The sequence below is a fragment of the Physeter macrocephalus genome, chromosome 9, assembly GCF_002837175.3.
Source record: "Physeter macrocephalus isolate SW-GA chromosome 9, ASM283717v5, whole genome shotgun sequence".
Classification (NCBI taxonomy): Eukaryota; Metazoa; Chordata; class Mammalia; order Artiodactyla; family Physeteridae; genus Physeter; species Physeter macrocephalus.
The window spans coordinates 17,721,115-17,741,865 of record NC_041222.1 but is presented as its reverse complement, the minus strand read 5'-3'; the positions used below and the strand labels follow the sequence as shown (position 1 = coordinate 17,741,865).

General features: G+C 45.6%; 1 protein-coding gene across 11 annotated transcripts in view; it reads left to right on the top strand.

The window, feature by feature from the left end:
* The window catches only part of ZNF462 (zinc finger protein 462), a 161,923-nt gene that overhangs the window by 121,469 nt on the left and 19,703 nt on the right, over positions 1-20,751 (top strand). For 10 of the 11 annotated variants that reach the window (XR_003681164.2, XM_024126149.3, XM_007102431.4 and 7 more), the window contains 2 exons: positions 362-498; positions 13,712-13,935. Coding sequence is in view for 10 of the 11 variants with exons in the window: in XM_024126149.3 (XP_023981917.1) it covers positions 362-498; positions 13,712-13,935 (361 nt within the window). In the remaining variant the exon portion in view is untranslated. The remainder of the gene's footprint in view (positions 1-361; positions 499-13,711; positions 13,936-20,751) is intronic. The other variant, XM_055087049.1, reaches the window with a different exon arrangement.

Below are 20,751 nucleotides of genomic sequence, written 5' to 3'. Positions count from 1 at the left end.
CGCGTCCCCTGCATCGGCAGGCGGACTCTCAACCACTGCGCCACCAGGGAAGCCCTGTTTTATATTTTTAACAGGCAACTTCTAATTCTCAAGAATAAAATTAGGAGTCTATTTCTTTCTTTTCAAACTCAGCCCTGCCTGAGCCTCGCCAGGTAGCAAAATTTCCAAAAAGAAGTTACCACTGCATGACAGTGCTTAGTTATTGCACGAGTGACCAGGGAACTTGCGGTCAGCAAACATGATGAACCACTGTAGTTTTGGCCCCCGGGTGGAGTGTCTCTGTAGTAGGGTTGCTGGCAGGGGGTGTGAGTGAGATGCTCCTTGGTTACACTCATCGCCTCTTTCCCCTGCTCCCTCCCAGATCTGCTTTTACTATGCATGTGGAAGCCGGGCATTCGGCGGTCCCCGAGGAGGGCCCCAAAGATCTTCGCTGTCCTCTCTGCCTCTATCACACCAAATACAAACGCAACATGATTGACCACATCGTGCTGCACCGAGGTAACCTTCCAAGCTCGGTTTTCTTGTGCGGGGCGGGGGAAGGTGGCTCGGGTGCTGTTAGAGGGAAGCCGTCTGGAGGTGGAAGCGGCACCTTTGCCTGGTCCCTTGCTCCTCACCACATCTCCCCTCAAGAAATCACAGCGATCACCCTAGTGACAGCCAACAGGGTTAAAAACATCTTTCAGCTGAGAGGATTTCTTCCACCTGGAGGGAGGCAAAGGTGTTGGATTCCGCAGTGAACAGTTCTGCGGGGCTTCCCCCTGAGAGGGAGCTTTATATCCTGAGTCCTCCGCTCTCACGGCCTTGCTGAGGAAGGAGTGAATGAGAAGAAGAGTGGGTGGGTGAGGGCAAGGAGCTCTGTGGCTGTAAGCAGTTCTTTGGACGAAGACCAAAATGATGATTTCCGAAGCAGAACGCGGAATTTCCCTTGAACTGGATGGAGAGAGAAAATTCTTAAAACTGAAAGTGGCCTGATATATGTTAGAAAACCCATAGGCTTTGGGTTTAAATTCTAGCTTTAAAGCCTCCTGTGTTTAACCTCCCTCTCCTCCGTAAAAAGAGGTGACATGTATGCCTCTGATGTGGCGTATTGAGTGTCTAGTGTGTTCCATGTGGGTACATCCTGGGTGTTCCATAAACGTCGGCTCCTCTGATAAGCTGGGGGTACGTCTTTTCGGTCCTCTTTGTTTTTTCTTTGAGTGGAGTTTACTGCTGGCCAATTAAAACAGTGAAACAACAGGCCCCGTCTGCACTGGAAGGAAAAATATGTTTATGTAAAACCTACTTTATCCGGAAGAGATTCAAGCCAGAGGCGGATGGAAAAAGATGGCTAGAGTACCTGTTGCCAGTCTCTCTTGCTATTTCCACCTACTGACCTTTCCATCTCTCCTTCCTTCCTCCCTGTCTCGCTCCCTTCTTTTCTTCCGCTTCCTGCCTCTCTTCCTTCCTTTACCTCTAACCTGGGAAAGCTTTTAGGCATTTGCCGAAAATACCGAAAAAAGACTCGAAAGCAACAAGTGTCTTCTGCTGCGCTGCTGAGATGTTACTCTGAAATGCTGGGCGTCGCAGGGGGCGGGGGGAGGGGGCATTTTCAAAGTTTCCAGCATTTCCCCAGAGCCGCTGCCTTCGGCTGGCACGTTTCGTGACATGTCACCCACGTCTGCTGCAAACTCCGTGAAAGACTCAACCTTCAGCACCCTCAGGTCCCCCTCCTCCCCGGGCAGGCTCATGAGAAGTGACATGCCTGCTGGCGAGGACGTCCGCCTGCAAGCTGGGGAAAGCCACGCAGGAGCGTTTAGGCAGGAATTCCTGGCCCGCGTGCTCCCTCCCGGTGTGCCACCTCAGCCACCTGGCTTCCGGTCCCCCCGGCCCACGTGTGTGTCGCTGGCTCTGTGCCCGCACTGCTTGGGGCGAGGCCAGGAGTCGTGCTGCTGTAGAGCAGACAGCATCGGTGAGACCCCACTTTGGCGGTGGATTCTCTCTCTTTTCCATGTTGCTGCCTGGTGGGATCAGAGCCTTGATGCCTGATGCGCTTGATGACTTTCCTTCCCTGAGCTGAGAATTCAAGAAACGGAGGCAGAGGGAGAGAAAAACGCTTAGTGCCTGGAGCTTGCCACACCTGACCTCGTGCCTCTCACACACGCTTGCTTCACCGTCCAGCCGCACCGGGAGGGACAGTGCTCTGACCCGTAGTCCTGTTTTATGTACGTGAAGCTTGAAGCTGGAAAAAACTTTTTCTTTGATTTAGTGTATTTATCTACGATGGTTTCGCAAAGGATTTAAGGTATCTTAAAAACAGTCATGCAGAACTGTAGGATTAAAAACAAATGAGAAGATTGGGGCAAATGCAGAGTAAGGAGAAAGCAGTTGAAAGTTCGCTTGAAGTAAGAAGAAGCTCACCTAGAGTTTGGGGTACTCGGTGTCTGCCCTGAGGTGCTGTGCGTTTGTTAGCAGTGGGCCGCAGTCTTGGCCCTGGGACTGCGGCCCACGGTGGGAGAGACAAAAACGGAAATCAACTGGCTTGAGAGTGTTTGTTAGACTTTTGAAATTTTGTTCAGGAATCTGAGATGCTGGAACCCGAAAGGAGTTTCTCCACTGGGTTCTCCCGAGGGGACTGTGTAGGATGTAGTGCATACTGTCCCCACCCTGAATCCAGTGGTGAGTCCCCCGGGCCCACGAGGGCTGAAGTAGTTTAACCAAAGTCACCCAACCGGCGAGCAGGGAAACTGTGTGTCAACGCAGTCCTCTGACCCCATGACCCGTCCATCATATTTCCTGTCACTGGTTACTTACAGTCTCTTCTCTTTATTTATGGAGATGATTTATTTTACAAGAGGCATCGGAGTATATAGATACTGTCCTCATTGGGGTCAGAAAGTGCACAATCTGGAGTGAACGTGAGCATTTGAGGACTGGTGGTAATAATGACAACATCCATGGCAGCAGCCATGGTTACTATTGCTCAGAGCTTATTAGGTACCGGGTGCTGTGCTAAGTGCTTTCCAGTGAGTCATTTTATGGAATTTTCACAACCCCCTAAGTGGTAGGTATTACTGTTATCCCTGACAACAACAGAAAAAAACAGGTTCAGAAAGACTGAGCATATCTTACCTTATGTCAAATGACTAATAAGCAACCCAGCTGGGATCTGAACCCAGGCTTTTCTGACCCCCAGCCCATGCCTTTACCCACCAGGCGTCACTGTCTCATCCTTGGGGAGGTGGTTGGTGTCACTCTGTTGAGCGTTCTAGTGGCTGTGGCATTTGGGTCTGAGGATGGCGTGGCCTGGAGGCTGGAGGTCAGAGACGAGGACCACTGAGCCGCAGGGGGCAGGGTGCTTCGGGACAGCGTATCTGCCATCTGCATCCTGGCCTGGCTTTGGTGGCCATCTCAACTCAAAATGGCAGCTCAGTGGGAAGCTGGTCTCAACAAGTCAAGAGACAGGGTTGGGTGTCTGCCTGGCAATTTCGAGTTGGGGCTGATCTCAGAGTAACCAGATGTGGCTCTTTCTCCACCTGTGCTTTCCTTACTCCGTGGATGAATAAACATCTTTGGTCTCTAGGGCCTGCAGTACAAGATCTTTCTGAGACCTTAGTTAATTAAAATACGTGGAATGAAAGGCAAGAAAAACAACTTCTGAACTGGCCCTGAGACTGAGCTGCTGTTTGCAAGACTAGAGTCTCCTTAGCTTTTGGTGCAGACAGATTGCTATATTTACATAGGGAGGAAGGGAAAGAGAATCCGTTTCACTCCTGGGAAACCTGAATGAGATAAAAGAGGCATCGGAGTATATAGATACTGTCCTCATTGGGGTCAGAAAGTGCACAATCTGGAGTGAACGTGAGCATTTGAGGACTGGTGGTAATAATGACAACATCCATGGCAGCAGCCATGGTTACTATTGCTCAGAGCTTATTAGGTACCGGGTGCTGTGCTAAGTGCTTTCCAGTGAGTCATTTTATGGAATTTTCACAACCCCCTAAGTGGTAGGTATTACTGTTATCCCTGACAACAACAGAAAAAAACAGGTTCAGAAAGACTGAGCATCTCTTACCTTATGTCAAATGACTAATAAGCAACCCAGCTGGGATCTGAACCCAGGCTTTTCTGACCCCCAGCCCATGCCTTTACCCACCAGGCGTCACTGTCTCATCCTTGGGGAGGTGGTTGGTGTCACTCTGTTGAGCGTTCTAGTGGCTGTGGCATTTGGGTCTGAGGATGGCGTGGCCTGGAGGCTGGAGGTCAGAGACGAGGACCACTGAGCCGCAGGGGGCAGGGTGCTTCGGGACAGCGTATCTGCCATCTGCATCCTGGCCTGGCTTTGGTGGCCATCTCAACTCAAAATGGCAGCTCAGTGGGAAGCTGGTCTCAACAAGTCAAGAGACAGGGTTGGGTGTCTGCCTGGCAATTTCGAGTTGGGGCTGATCTCAGAGTAACCAGATGTGGCTCTTTCTCCACCTGTGCTTTCCTTACTCCGTGGATGAATAAACATCTTTGGTCTCTAGGGCCTGCAGTACAAGATCTTTCTGAGACCTTAGTTAATTAAAATACGTGGAATGAAAGGCAAGAAAAACAACTTCTGAACTGGCCCTGAGACTGAGCTGCTGTTTGCAAGACTAGAGTCTCCTTAGCTTTTGGTGCAGACAGATTGCTATATTTACATAGGGAGGAAGGGAAAGAGAATCCGTTTCACTCCTGGGAAACCTGAATGAGAAATAACCCTGGGATTACGTTGGCTGTGGCAAAAGAGAGCACACTGTCTGTCCACGCATTCAGCAAACATTCATTATCTGCTTGTTCCAGGCCACGCCGTGCTGCGTTCTTTGGGTTAAGATGGCGTACACGAGACCCAGTCTGCCCTCTTCAAGGAGATGAAGCATGTGAATAAGTACATAACAGATAGTGAGTGATCAGTATCTAGGAGATTCCCAGTGGCAGATATATTTCTGTTTGGGGTAGAAAAAGGTGGTAGAGGGGGTAGCTTTCAAACCGATCCATGATAACATTTCAACAGGCAGAGAAGACTTAAGGTGGGTGTATTCGTTATCTGGGGGACTTAACAAAAGTGTATTCTCTTTCTGTTCTGGAGCCTGGAAGTCTGAAATCCAGGTGTTCATAGGGCTGGGCCCCTCCTGAAGTCACTAGGAGAGAATCCTTCCTTGGCTCTTCCCAGCTTCTGCTGGCTCGCGTCTTTCCTGGGCATCCCTTGCCTTGCGGCTGCATCACTCCAGTCTCTGCCTCATCTGCACATGGCCTTCTTCTGTGTGTGTGTGTGTGTGTGTGTGTGTGTGTGTGTGTGTGTGTGTCGGTGTGCCCTTTCCTCTTCTTATAAGAGCACTGGATTTAGGACCCACTCTAATCCAATATGATCTCATCTGGACCTTGTCTTGACTAACATGCAAAGACCTCATGTCCCAATAAGGTCACATTCCGAGGGGCCAGGTGGACATAATTTTCTGGGAGCACCATTTGACTCACTACAGAGTGGAAGGAGAATTTTAACAAACCAGTCAGGTGAGTGGAAGCAAGACGTGTTTACAGAGTGGTATTAGACTGTTCTGAAGAGAATAGGAGACAAGCCTAGGAAAGTATATTCCGGCCAAATTAAGGAGGGCTTGGGTACCAGCATAGGGGTAGAACGTTACTCCGTAGGTAGATGGGAAGCCGGGGTACTGATGAGACACCTGTGAATTCTAATTTAGCAAAGATTGAAGCCAGGGATTATAGACCCATCTCTTGGAACTGTGAACTTCGGTCAGATCAACATTTGGTGAGGTTGGCCATGATTGGACCAATCTGACTGGAGAAAAATTAAGCCCTGAGACTTCTGTTTCAAGGAGAAAGTTGGTGGTAGGAGGTTTGGTGGGTTTTCATTCATGCCACAAACACTGAACACCCATCCTGTGCTAGTATTGCTTTAAACTCTAGGGATACAGCCAGGAAGAGTCAGGCCAGGTTTGGGCACTGAAGGAGATTGAGCTTGAGTGGCAAGAGAGACAGTGAACAAAGGGGTAAACAGTTTCAGGAGTATGTTTCCACTGAACTCTTTTTTTAAAGAAATAAATTTATTTAATTTTGGCTGCATTGGGTCTTTGTTGCTGTGCACGGGCTTCTCTAGTTGCAGTGAGCCGGGGCTACTCTTCATTGTGGTGCACGGGCTTCTCATTGCGGTGGCTTCTCTTGTTGTGGAGCACGGACTCTAGATGTGCGGCAGTCGTTGTGGCTCGCGGGCTCTAGAGCGCGGGCTCAGTAGTTGTGGCGCATGGGCTTAGCTGCTCCGCGGCATGTGCTGACCCCATGACCCGTCCATCATATTTCCTGTCACTGGTTACTTACAGTCTCTTCTCTTTATTTATGGAGATGATTTATTTTAAAAGAGGCATCGGAGTATATAGATACTGTCCTCATTGGGGTCAGAAAGTGCACAATCTGGAGTGAACGTGAGCATTTGAGGACTGGTGGTAATAATGACAACATCCATGGCAGCAGCCATGGTTACTATTGCTCAGAGCTTATTAGGTACCGGGTGCTGTGCTAAGTGCTTTCCAGTGAGTCATTTTATGGAATTTTCACAACCCCCTAAGTGGTAGGTATTACTGTTATCCCTGACAACAACAGAAAAAAACAGGTTCAGAAAGACTGAGCATCTTACCTTAGGTCAAATATGTAATAAGCAACACACAGGGGATCTGAACCCAGGCTTTTCTGACCCCCAGCCCATGCCTTTACCCACCAGGCGTCACTGTCTCATCCTTGGGGAGGTGGTTGGTGTCACTCTGTTGAGCGTTCTAGTGGCTGTGGCATTTGGGTCTGAGGATGGCGTGGCCTGGAGGCTGGAGGTCAGAGACGAGGACCACTGAGCCGCAGGGGGCAGGGTGCTTCGGGACAGCGTATCTGCCATCTGCATCCTGGCCTGGCTTTGGTGGCCATCTCAACTCAAAATGGCAGCTCAGTGGGAAGCTGGTCTCAACAAGTCAAGAGACAGGGTTGGGTGTCTGCCTGGCAATTTCGAGTTGGGGCTGATCTCAGAGTAACCAGATGTGGCTCTTTCTCCACCTGTGCTTTCCTTACTCCGTGGATGAATAAACATCTTTGGTCTCTAGGGCCTGCAGTACAAGATCTTTCTGAGACCTTAGTTAATTAAAATACGTGGAATGAAAGGCAAGAAAAACAACTTCTGAACTGGCCCTGAGACTGAGCTGCTGTTTGCAAGACTAGAGTCTCCTTAGCTTTTGGTGCAGACAGATTGCTATATTTACATAGGGAGGAAGGGAAAGAGAATCCGTTTCACTCCTGGGAAACCTGAATGAGAAATAACCCTGGGATTACGTTGGCTGTGGCAAAAGAGAGCACACTGTCTGTCCACGCATTCAGCAAACATTCATTATCTGCTTGTTCCAGGCCACGCCGTGCTGCGTTCTTTGGGTTAAGATGGCGTACACGAGACCCAGTCTGCCCTCTTCAAGGAGATGAAGCATGTGAATAAGTACATAACAGATAGTGAGTGATCAGTATCTAGGAGATTCCCAGTGGCAGATATATTTCTGTTTGGGGTAGAAAAAGGTGGTAGAGGGGGTAGCTTTCAAACTGATCCATGATAACATTTCAACAGGCAGAGAAGACTTAAGGTGGGTGTATTCGTTATCTGGGGGACTTAACAAAAGTGTATTCTCTTTCTGTTCTGGAGCCTGGAAGTCTGAAATCCAGGTGTTCATAGGGCTGGGCCCCTCCTGAAGTCACTAGGAGAGAATCCTTCCTTGGCTCTTCCCAGCTTCTGCTGGCTCGCGTCTTTCCTGGGCATCCCTTGCCTTGCGGCTGCATCACTCCAGTCTCTGCCTCATCTGCACATGGCCTTCTTCTGTGTGTGTGTGTGTGTGTGTGTGTGTGTGTGTGTGTGTGTGTGTGTGTGTCGGTGTGCCCTTTCCTCTTCTTATAAGAGCACTGGATTTAGGACCCACTCTAATCCAATATGATCTCATCTGGACCTTGTCTTGACTAACATGCAAAGACCTCATGTCCCAATAAGGTCACATTCCGAGGGGCCAGGTGGACATAATTTTCTGGGAGCACCATTTGACTCACTACAGAGTGGAAGGAGAATTTTAACAAACCAGTCAGGTGAGTGGAAGCAAGACGTGTTTACAGAGTGGTATTAGACTGTTCTGAAGAGAATAGGAGACAAGCCTAGGAAAGTATATTCCGGCCAAATTAAGGAGGGCTTGGGTACCAGCATAGGGGTAGAACGTTACTCCGTAGGTAGATGGGAAGCCGGGGTACTGATGAGACACCTGTGAATTCTAATTTAGCAAAGATTGAAGCCAGGGATTATAGACCCATCTCTTGGAACTGTGAACTTCGGTCAGATCAACATTTGGTGAGGTTGGCCATGATTGGACCAATCTGACTGGAGAAAAATTAAGCCCTGAGACTTCTGTTTCAAGGAGAAAGTTGGTAGGAGGTTTGGTGGGTTTTCATTCATGCCACAAACACTGAACACCCATCCTGTGCTAGTATTGCTTTAAACTCTAGGGATACAGCCAGGAAGAGTCAGGCCAGGTTTGGGCACTGAAGGAGATTGAGCTTGAGTGGCAAGAGAGACAGTGAACAAAGGAGTAAACAGTTTCAGGAGTATGTTTCCACTGAACTCTTTTTTTAAAGAAATAAATTTATTTATTTTTGGCTGCATTGGGTCTTCGTTGCTGTGCACGGGCTTCTCTAGTTGCAGTGAGCCGGGGCTACTCTTCATTGTGGTGCACGGGCTTCTCATTGCGGTGGCTTCTCTTGTTGTGGAGCACGGACTCTAGATGTGCGGGCTTCAGTCGTTGTGGCTCGCGGGCTCTAGAGCGCGGGCTCAGTAGTTGTGGCGCATGGGCTTAGCTGCTCCGCGGCATGTGGGATCTTCCCAGAGCAGGGCTCGAACCTGTGTCCCCTGCACTGGCAGGCGGATTCTTAACCCCTGCCCCACCAGGGAGGTCCCTCCACTGAGCTCTTGTCACCATTGGAAGCACAATGCCTCATGCATCGCTTTGTTTAGACGTCCCTTGTATACCTACAGCAAACCTGGGTATAAAAAGCTGGGCACAGATTGAATTATAGGCATGAAACAGTTCTGCCAAATATTTGCGTTATAATTATGGAGCTGTGTAATCACCAAGACTGGTCTCCAGTTGGCATGTTAACTTAACCTCTCTGTTTCCCAGCCTGTAACCTCAATACGTACACAAATGCTGAGTACAACTGAACCCTGCAGGTGGGTATCTTTTTGGAACTGAACTAATCCCCCCTAATTTTTCTGATCAGTATCATTTTTCTTGAGAAAAAAAAAATCTGCGGTGAGATTGATAGTCTTTCATTTTATTCAGTGAGATTACATGTTCCCTTCATCCCCGTCACGTGCTTTGGCCTGTTAGAATGAGAGGTGCAGTTCCCAGCTCTGTCCGGCTTGAGGGTGGTAGCCTGGCTGATGTCAAAACTTCTTACGGGAGCTGTTGTGCTTATGTTTATGCGTGTCTATTTATGGTTATATTTGGGGATGGTGGCTTTCTAGTACTCAGCCTTTGTCAGTTGTTTGGCTGAGAGAGAGTAACAGGTGGGTCTTTGGTTTGGCCCAGAGAGGGTCTCGGCCCTCTACCATGGTAGCCTGCATTCAGAGTTTGTTGGAGTGAATGACTTCCAAATCTCCCCCCAGCTTCCTGTAGGCCTGGCACGTTGTGGGGAGGAAACCCATGTGTGTTGTGGTCTGCCTTTCAGGAAGAATTTTTACTTGGTGATTCTGGGCTCCACAGTGATGTGGTTTTTCACTGTTTTGAGCAGAAGTGACCCCCTCACCCCCGCCTTGGTAGTTGCGATTTTGCAGATTTTTCCACCCGGCACACACTTCCGGGCTCTTGGTGAACCTTAGCACCCACGTGCTACAGTGTGGCGTTGCTCCGGGCTGGAGCCTTTTGGCTTTTCTGTCCAGCTGCAGTGCTAAGCCATCTTTTGAGTATGAGGAGATGAGAGACACGATCTATCTTGTAGTCAAACTGGTGAAGTCATAATATTTTTACAACCAGAGCTGGAAGCTGTGTCACAGTGAGTGTGATTCAGGCCTCGATTTCTCACCCAAGGTAATTTCGAGAGGTGTGAAGTCAAGAAAAGACCCACAGTTGTCGCTGCCCCCTTAGAAAAAGCCCCAAGCGCTGGGCTTCTGTAGCCAAGACAGGGCTCAGGCCCTACCTGGAAACATTCCAGTCTCCCACTTTCTGATCTTCACTGGCCTCCACCGTGAATAACCTTATTGAGAAAATGCTATCGGTCCTTCACCCGCCTTTTAGAGTCTGTCTTGTTTTATATCTTGGTCATGTTAGCCATGTCTGTAGAAAGGAAAAAAAAGATAACTTTTTTCTAAAATTAACATCCATATAACTAAGAGACTTGGGGACATACTGTAGTTAATGTCTTAGTTTGGAAATGGGAAGTCTTACCTTTCAGAATAAGTCAGCAGGGAAATGACCTTCTATGAAATCCGGAAGATATTTGAAAGAAATACAGATAGAAATGGTTGCCTTAGACACCGATAGCTTTTGTGATTTTGAACTATTAGGAGTAAAAGGCTTAGCAGTGCATGGCGTACAGACTGGATGTGCCCTGAGAGTTCTTTTCAGGAGGAACAGAGGAGGGTGCGGGTGAAGGTCAGCGGACCCAGGCTCCCAGGTCACAACTTGGTGCTGAACTAGAGGAGCGACTTCGAGGAAGTAGCTTAACTGGTCCGTTCTCAACTTTCACTGAAGATAATCAAACTGACTGCACGGCGTTGTGAGAATAGAAAGTAGCTGAGAGGGTCGAACACCTAACCATGCTTGAAACATAGTGAGGCCTTAATAAATGGGAGCAGCCGTTCCCATTCATTGTTACTATTTCACCTCCAAGGTATTTTTCTGGGTGCTCCTGACTTTGTGCAAAATGCATTTAGACACACAGAGTGAAATAGGAAACTGCAAAGAAGACGAACCAAAGTGTTAGAGGAGTTGAAAAGGAGACCTATTTAAAAAAAAAAAAAAAAACAAGCTTCAAAGAACCGATTATTTATGGGGGAGAAGGGAAGACTGGAGGGCGACCGAATGACTGTCTTCAAGGTGTTGAGGCGTCGTTATGTGGAAAATTATAGCCAGCTGTTCTCCATCTCCACGGAGGTCGACGGAACCGGGGTTAGACGGGACAGGCCAGAGCCAAAGAAGGAAAGGGGAAGCAGTAGAAATGACAAAATATAAATCAGGAACAAACACAGAGAGCATGGGGCGGGGGGAGGGTGCAGGTCTCAAGGAAGGTGCCAGAAAAGTTCGTGTCAACACTCACCATGAACTCCTGAGCTGTAGGGTGTGGAACCCGGTCCCCTCGCTTCAGCCTGCCCCCCATCTCTTGCCGGGGGCGCCAGCTTGCTCGTAGCTCATGGCCACGCCTGTCCAACCCAGAGCAGCTGGACTGAATAGTTGGCACTTGACTTGGAGCGGTGTCTCAGTGGGGGTCCATCTTGCTTCCTCAGGGTGCAGCTGTCTGGAGGCATTTTCTGTCGTCGTGACTGGGAAGGAGGAGGTGCTGCTGGCATTGGTGGGCAGGGGCCTGGGGTGCTGATGATATACATGCTACACTGCACAGGAAAGCCTCCCACAGCAAAGAATTATTTGGCATCAAAACATCAGTAGTGCTACTATTGAGAAACCCTGGATTAGAGGAATAGAACATCATAGCCTGGGCTTTCTTAAGGCTCATTAGTTTACGCCCAAGCATTTTTTTTCCCTCCATTTACACCAAACCGTGGAACTGAATGGTTAGAAGACTGTTACAGCATTTGCTATTCTAAGAAAATGTGTGGATTCCATTATAATCATGTGTTTCTTAGCTGTCTGCTCTACTGTGGTTTAAAAATATTTATATCTCTAAATAAGCGACTGACTCTTTGTACAGGGAAAATAACATATGCATTAGAGCTCCAAGGAGTGTGGTGCAGACACCACCTTCCACGCTTCCTCTGCCCAGAGTCTTGCTGGCCAATTAATCGCTGCATTCAAGGGCTCCCAAGGCAGGGACTGCCCTGCACTGAGAATGTGCTGGTTGAGAGAAAGACAGGGCTTCAGGTGGGAAAACTCCCCAGGGGCCAAACACAGGCCAGCAACAAAGGGAGGGCTCCCAGAGTGAGCGGCTTCAGCACACAACATCCCGATGCTCTGGAAATGGTGTCACTCGGTGACTCTGAGGATACAGCACGCTTTCCTGACTTACTAATACATTGCTGTTTCTAAATAATATATGTTGTGTGTGTCCATCTGTAAACTTTCAGAGTCTTCTGAAATTCAGACACAGCATGAAAGCACACGCTATATTTGATCCTTGCATAAATAGCACAGATTTTAATTTTATCCCAGTTACGGATATCTGGCGCATGTGCCGAAACTCTGGGCAGACTGGTGTGAAATTTAACTTGAGCAGCTAAACACAAGGGTGAGAGAGCACAAAATAAACAAGCACACACACTTCCAGCCCTACAGCATTTGGTATGTGAATGGGAAAAGCACCCAAATCCTCTCTCTCTTTTATTTTCTCCCTTGTGACAGTCAGATTACAGATTGTCTGTAAAGGCACAAATCCTCCACATCTCCCACGCCACCCCTTTCTCCCCCGGAAGGCTGCCTGCAAGCGTTTAATCTGCCTAAGTACTTCCGAGGTGGAGTTGGAGTTTCAGTGAATGAAAGTGTCCAGGATGCTTTGTTTTCAGGTTTGAACTTAGATTAGGGATTCCCTTGGTTTGAAGAAAAGGAAAACAGGCCTTTCCTGGTGGCGCAGTGGTTGAGAGAGAGTCCGCCTGCCGATGCAGGGGACGCGGGTTCGCGCCCCGGTCCGGGAGGATCCCGCATGCCGCGGAGCGGCTGGGCCCGTGAGCCACGGCCGCTGAGCCTGCGCGTCCGGAGCCTGTGCTCCTGTGCCCCGCAACGGGAGAGGCCGCAGCAGTGAGAGGCCCGCGTACCGCAAAAAAAAAAAAGAAAAGAAAAGGAAAACAGTCTCCTTGAGAACATCTTGGAAGGGGGAAACAGGAATGGAATTGGAAACGATGGGAAAGAACAGACTTGCGGTTTGGTAGATGGGCATATGGGGATCTCGGTTTAGGCAATTACAGAGTTTGTGACCCGTGGAGAGTTACTTAAAAGCTCAGTTCTTTGCTTTACTAATTTGTAAAAGTGGGAATAACTCCGGCCTAATCGAGTAGCTAGGGAGGTACACAGTGGTGGCACATAGGTGCTCCGAGAATGTCATTTTCCTTCCCCCTTAAAGACATCTGTAAGTCCAGCCTTAATGCCACTTGCTGAGGAAGTAGGATGCGCTGATGGTTTTCTGCTGGTAATCATTCATGTTGGTACAAATTCTGTTCTTCTCTCCTTTAATCACCTCCATTCAGGAATTAGCCAACACCTTTCAGCCTGCCCACCCTATTTATAGGTCATTCTGGGTATTAAGTACACAGAGAGCTTTTGGCCTTAGAAACACCTGTGTGTCCAGCGGACTGTGTTGATTTGGGGGGTTGGAGGAGGGACGGTGGGCATGTGTGTGCAGTTCACGGACCCGGAGCCATGAGAAGTAGCAACAGTGGATGGGTGAGTCTCTCCTTGTACTCCCGAGAGAGGACGTCTGTCTTCCATCAGTAAAAATTCCCATCTTTATATTCAATTTGTTTCCACAGAAGAGCGCGTTGTCCCCATTGAAGTATGCCGATCCAAACTGTCAAAATACTTGCAGGGAGTAGTTTTCCGCTGTGATAAGTGTACCTTCACCTGCTCCAGTGACGAGAGCCTCCAGCAACACATAGAAAAGCACAATGAACTGAAACCTTACAAATGCCAGCTCTGCTACTATGAGACCAAGCACACGGAGGAACTGGACAGCCACCTTCGGGACGAGCATAAGGTACGGGCCTGGCCTCTCTCCCCACCCCACGCCCCCAGCACACCTGGGGGAGGGGCCGGGCCAAATTTAGCCACACCTACTGTGTGCAAGACAGAGACACGCGCCAAAGTAATGTTTAAAATGAGGTTCAGTTTATTCTTTTATAAAAGAACTGAAGGTCGTTTTAGAAAAGTGGAACACGTGGATGGGGGAGAGAGAACCACCTGTGATGCTACCCCCACATCCAACTGCTTAACATTTTTGGTCTCTTCTATGCCCACTTTCCTTTGTTTTATTTAATTATGATTCTACCTTACATGAAAGAGTATATCTTTCCTTTCTTGTTCTTAACTTACCCTAACTGGAGTATTTTACTATCACAAGAGTTGATGAACTTTTTCCGTAAAGGGCTAGATCGTAAATAGTTTAGGCTTTGCAGGCCAGATGGTCTCAGTGGCAGATACTCAGCTCTGCCCTTGTAGCAAGAAAGCAGCCCTAGACAAGACAAAAATGAATGGTCATGGCTGTGTTCCAATAAAACTTTATTTACAAAATTAGGCGACAGGCTGCGGACCCTTAGTTGCCGGCTCCTATTCTGTCTGATGGCTCTGCCGGTGTGTCCCTCAGTCGTGTAGGTTGCTTCTGATATATTGCTGACTACAAAAATTTTCCAAGGCTTTGCTATTCATGTCTGAGCGTTGTAAGGACCGTACAATACGTGTTTTATTTGTGGAGGGAACAGATTAGTATAAGACATAAAATGAGGGGTTTATGAAAAAGAATTCTCTTCCAAAAGTCTGCTGATCAGAGGGTAAAATCATCCCAGATGGCTTCCTCACTTCTCTGAGGACTTGTGTGGCACATCAGGAGTTGAGACAGTTGTTTCTGGTTTTGTATATTGTCCAGAGTGTGGGGAGTGTGTGGGGGGGGGGTGGGTAGGGATGATTAGTATTTGTTTCATGAAAAGAGCCTATTGAAATGTTTTCTAATTAACCAACAAATCCAAAACATCTAGTGAGTGTTTACCTAAGGCACCGTGAGAAGCACTTTTGATACTGTTTCCTTTTTTCCTTGCTCTGGGTACTGTCAGTGGAAATAACAGCTTCTCTTCTGGACTTACAAACCCAAGTTATAAAGATTCCTGTCTGAGTCATCTGCACCCAAGGGTTAGAATTTTTCTGTGGGGTGATGAGCGAGAAGGCTGAGCTTTATCACCCATCTACAATTTAATGGTTTGATGCTAACTTTTCTGCTTTGGAATGCATTCATTTTCTAATGTGTCTCCCCAAAAATGAAAGCAGAGAAGAAAAGCCTTAATTACCTCACTTAAAAACTTCAATACCCTGTCTTATCCAAACGTCCTGGGCATTTCTGCCCCAAAACTGAAAGGAAAAATCACTCATCTTTCTCAAGCTAAGCCTTCTACGTTCATATGCACATGGGTCATATTTATGTAACCACCTCGGATCTTTTCATTATAGCGTTGAAGCCATCAGACTGGTATTTTGGGACAGAGCAAACCAGGAAGGTAGATTCTCCTCCAATGGTTGCACAGTAGCTGTGAGTCACTGGAGAATTCCAGAGAAGGCTAGAAACCATACCAGATGTGAAAGCAGGCGGAAATGTGGGGCTTTGGAATATGCATCAAGCAAATGGGTTACTCAGGAAACTAGGAGCCCAGTTTAGAACTTTTGGAGCCAAACAGACCTAGGTTTGAGTTTTGTCTCCACCATTTACTGTACAGCAGGTTACTTCAATTTCTCTGTCTGTTTCCTGTTTTCTAAATGGGAATCAGTATACTCTTCTCAGAAGTTTTGTAAGATTAAATGAAGTCCTGGTATTTCCCACACTTTGAGAGCCACGTCTCAGTCTGTTTGTGAATTGAACTCTGCTCAGATATAACACCAACCTATCAGAAAGGCAGTTATGTCCCTAAAGACCTAAAATGGACTATAAAATCACTAACTCCACTTTGCATTTTAGACATGGTCTTTGATATGTTATATTTTCATTATGGCATGTTCGATTCTTTAATCTTACTCCCTCTCATGGTTGGCCAGCTTATTAAGTCCAACAAGCACCTAACTGAGGCAAAAGAATTGCCACTCTCAGCATGCCTAATGATTTTCATCTTTGTCTCAGTCGTTGTGAAGTTTGAGGCTCATTCCTTCTTTTCTAAATGATGAATACAAAAAGGCAATTTGAATTTTTGAAATAATTATCCAAACACTATTTTATAAACATAGACAGCAGTGCTGCTGAAAGTGAATTTTTGACTGATAGGCAGTGACATTATGCGCTAATTAAAAATGGTCATTCATTGGGGTGAAGGATATACAAATGCAAAAGCCTGATTTCAGCATTCATGAAAAGGGTATAGGAGTATCAATAAACAATGTACTAAAGAGAAGTTTGCTAGTGATTGAAATACAAAAGTCAAGAACCATGAGGCAAGAACAAGAAATTAAAGCCATGAGAATTGGAAAGGAAGGAATAAAACTGTTTTTGTTCACAGACAGTGTGATCTTTGTAGGTAGAAAATCCTAAATAATCTATTTTATTTGTTTTTTTGTTTGTTTGTTTTTTGTTTTTTGTGGTATGCGGGCCTCCCTCTGCCGTGGCCTCTCCCGTTGCGGAGCACAGGCTCCGGACGCGCAGGCCCAGCGGCCATGGCTCACGGGCCCAGCCGCTCCGCGGCATGTGGGATCCTCCCAGACCGGGGCGCGAACCCGGTTCCCCTGCATCGGCAGGCGGACGCGCAACCACTGCGCCACCAGGGAAGCCCCTAAATAATCTATTTTAAAAGGTACTAGAATATTAGTGAGTTTAGCAGAATTGAAGGATATAAGATCAATATACAAACGCCAATTATATTTCTGTATACTAGTAATGGACAATCTGAAAAAATGAAATTTTAAGAAGATCAGTTTCATTTATAATATCAAAAAGAATAAAAATGCTTAAGAATAAACAAGAGCTGTGAAAGCCATATCCTAAAAACTACAAAATGTTTTTGAGAGAAATAAAAGAACTAAGTTTATGCAGTATATACCATACTCATGGATCAGCAGACTCAATATTGGTAATGCTTCCCAAACTGATCTACAGATTCACTGTAATCAATCTATCAAAATCTCAGTGGGCTTTTTTCTTTGGTAGAAATTGACAGACTGATGCTAAAATGTATATGGAAATGCAAGGGACCTAGAATAGCCTGAACAGTATGAAAAAAGAACAAAATTGGAAGACTCACCCACCCTTCCTGATTTCAGAACTTTTACTGTAGAGCTACAGTAATCCAGAAAGTGTGGTATTGGTATAAGGACAGATGTATGGCTCAGTGGTGCAGAAGAAAAAGTCCAGAAATAAACCCTAATATATGTGGCCGGTTGATGCTCATCAGAGGTGCCAAGGGAATAAGGAAAAGATAGCTTTCAACAAATAGTGCTGTTACCATTGGATTTCCATGTGGAAAATAGTGATTGTTGACGCTTACGTCACTCAAATTTCTCTTGGGAAAAAATTCTTAGGTGTGATACAATAGCTGTGAACATTAAAAGAAAAAAAATCAATAAATTAGATGTCATCAAAATTAAATTGATGCTCTTCAGAAGACACCATTAAGAAAATGAAAAGGCAAGCAACCGATTGGAAGCAAATATTTGCAAAATAACTAACAAGGGACTTTACCCAAAATATATAAAGAACTTATACAACTCAGTAATAAGATTAACAATTTAATTAAAAATGAAAGATCTGAATAGACACTTTACCCGTGAGGATATACAAAAGGCAAATGATCACATGAAAAGATGCTTAATAGGACTCATCATTAAGGAAATGCAAATTAAGACAATTAAATGCAAATTAGGTAGTAAGCCATCACTACCTCTCCACTAGAGTGGCTGAAATTAAGAAGACCAATAGCACCAAAGTGTTGGCAAGGATGTGGAGAAACTGGAAATCTCACACAGGGCTGAATGCAGTGTATAATGTTGGCACATCTACTTTGGAGCATTTTGGCAATTTGTTTAAAAGTTAAACATACACTTTACCATTTGATCCAGCAAGTCTACTGCCACATAAAGCGGTTGCATAAACAAAATGTGCTCTATCCATACAATGGAATACTACTTACCAGTAAAAGAAATTAGCTACTGATACATGTAACAATATGGCTAAATATCAGAATCATCATGTTAAATGGACAGAAGCCAGACACAAAAGACTACATATTGTATGGCTTCTAGAAAAGGCAGAACTGAGGAGACAAAGCAGGTCAGAAGTTGCTTCAGCTGGAAGTTTGGAGCAGGGATTGCTTGCAGAGGGTATGAGGGTATTTCTTAGAGTAATAGAAGAAGATTGTGGAGGGTTGTACAAATGCATACATTTACTAAAACTCATTGAAATGTTCATTTAAAATGGATTAATTTTATGGTAAGTAAATTACACCTTAATACCTAAAAGATGCAAGTTCCCCAGGACCTGACACATGATAGGTCCTCAGTAAATGTTAATTTTCTGCAGTCTTTTCTTATAAGGTTGATCCTGAGAACAGATAGATCTATAAAGATGCAGAGATCCAGAGGAACGTGTGAACTGCCAAAAATAAAATGTGCAATAGACTTAGCAGTTGGTTCTAAACTAAGGTTTACTGTTTTCTAGCAAAACAATGTGTTGTGTGCATTGCTCATTACATTCTTCCACAAATAGCTTTAGGTGATTTTGTGTGGTGGAGAGAATCTATACAAGAAATTAAAAGACACTGTAGGATGTATTTTCAGTCAAAGGATTTCATCATTAAACAGAACTGGATATTCAAAACTGGACTCCTGAATTCTTCCTGCAAAGCTTGTAAACCTCAGGAATGTCTCTGAAGATGTCAGACTGTATCATTCATGGACTAGACAGAATACTGGTTCAGCAGGAAGCATCCTTGAAGTCAAATAAACCATTCTGCTGAAGAACCAAATTCTCAGGTGCCCTGGATTTATACTGCTGTGTTTATCCTCAGAAGCCAAGGTGAAGTAGAAATGGGTGACAATCAGCACATTCATTTTTTTCTCTTTATTTGTTTTAGCACCTTCATTTTTTTAGGTGACACAGAATCTTGTCTTCCTAGATCTTTATCTTTGTACCAGTGAACAAGGAATCACTTGTAAATCTCTTGGAATCTAAAGTAAACAGTACAGGCTATTTGAACTTTTAGTTTTTCATCCTTCAACTCCCTGTCTTTTTTCTATCTCACTAGGTCTTCTAGAGGTGGACTATTCTATTCTTTCAGTCTCTCCCTCCTTATGTTCCTCCCTCTTTCTCTCTCTCTCTCTCTCTCTCTCACACACACACACACAATGAAATCATATGTCAGTAGTGCCACTTATTAGCAATGCTGGTGCAAGATGAAGAGGTAACATTTCTAGGAACCTTGAAGTCATGAAAAGAACCAAACCTCGCACTTCTCACATTTGGAAAAACACACATATATTTTTCTTTGAAGAAAGTTTAAGTATATGCAATACCTTGTTAGCGTTCTTTATGGTTCTGAAGTCTCTCTGCTAGTTTAAGGAACATAAAAATATATTATCTCTAACTTGCTTTGCTCGTAAAATTGTCATGTTCGCTGTATTAAATTTAGAAGGATAGTCTATTCAGGCAATACACATTCACTAATTGAATTTACTTTGAAATGTTTTTAATTTTTTATACAAATGGAGCCTCAGGCAGCTGAACTCTAAGGAGCTCGTATCTCTTTCTTTTTGTCAGTTTAGGGGAAGCAGCAGAACATTCAGCTCAGGAGGAATTGCCAACATTTGAGTTATTCCAATAAAATTGTTCCGCTTTCTGGACTAGTGAAATCCGCAGTGACAAAAAAGTCATATAGAATATTTGTTTCCAGCAAAGGGAATGAGAAAAAATAAAACAAAGAACCTTCCTCAACTCCAAATCATAAAATACACCTTTGGCCGTGGTCTTTTTGGACTGCGTTTAATTTCTGAACTAAGTACTGGCATCTCTAGCTTTATGAATTCTGTAGATTCCTGCAAGCTGAAGGTTTTTCCAGAAGATTATGTCATTTCATCTGTGCTCTCCCTCATGTTAGTTGCTTCTTGATTTGTCAACCGTGGGCCTGCTTCTTTCATGTATTTTGGAAGACAAATCAGAGGTCGATGAGCAAGAGGTGTGGTCATATTCAGAGGGATGTGCTTGGCAGAACCTTAGAAGATATTTCTCAGGTAGACATTTGAAGATGTTCTTTGCCTATAACCTTTGAAACTATCCACTAAAGTCTCCAGCCAAAATGAATGGCCCCAGCTCCCAAGCTTCCGTAGAGCTCTCCTTCTTCCTCTATTAAGGCATGTATTTCATGCTGCCTCAACTTGCACTTTACTCTTAACAAGGCTCTGTCTTGCCACTGGATGCAACAGTCTTAAAATGGAAACCACATTATTTACCTCTCTTTTCTTCCCAAATCTAACCATAGCGCCCCGCATACAATAAAGTCTCCAGTAGCTGGTTGCTAAATAAATAAATAAATGAAATCACTTTTCAAATAAGAAATTATAAGTATCCTATTTGTTCAAATAAGCAAAACATGACAGCATCATCAGCATCTTTTCCTCTGGATTTCGAGTTCAGGAGATTGGCAGCAGCTCAGTTGGTCGACAGCAAAGTTGTTTGACTTTAATGATGCCTTTCACTTGGCTATCTTGTTTTGTTTTGTTTTTTTTGTGGTATGCGGGCCTCCCTCTGCTGCGGCCTCTCCCGTTGCGGACCACAGGCTCCGGACGCGCAGGCGCAGCGGCCATGGCTCACGGGCCCAGCCGCTCCGCGGCATGT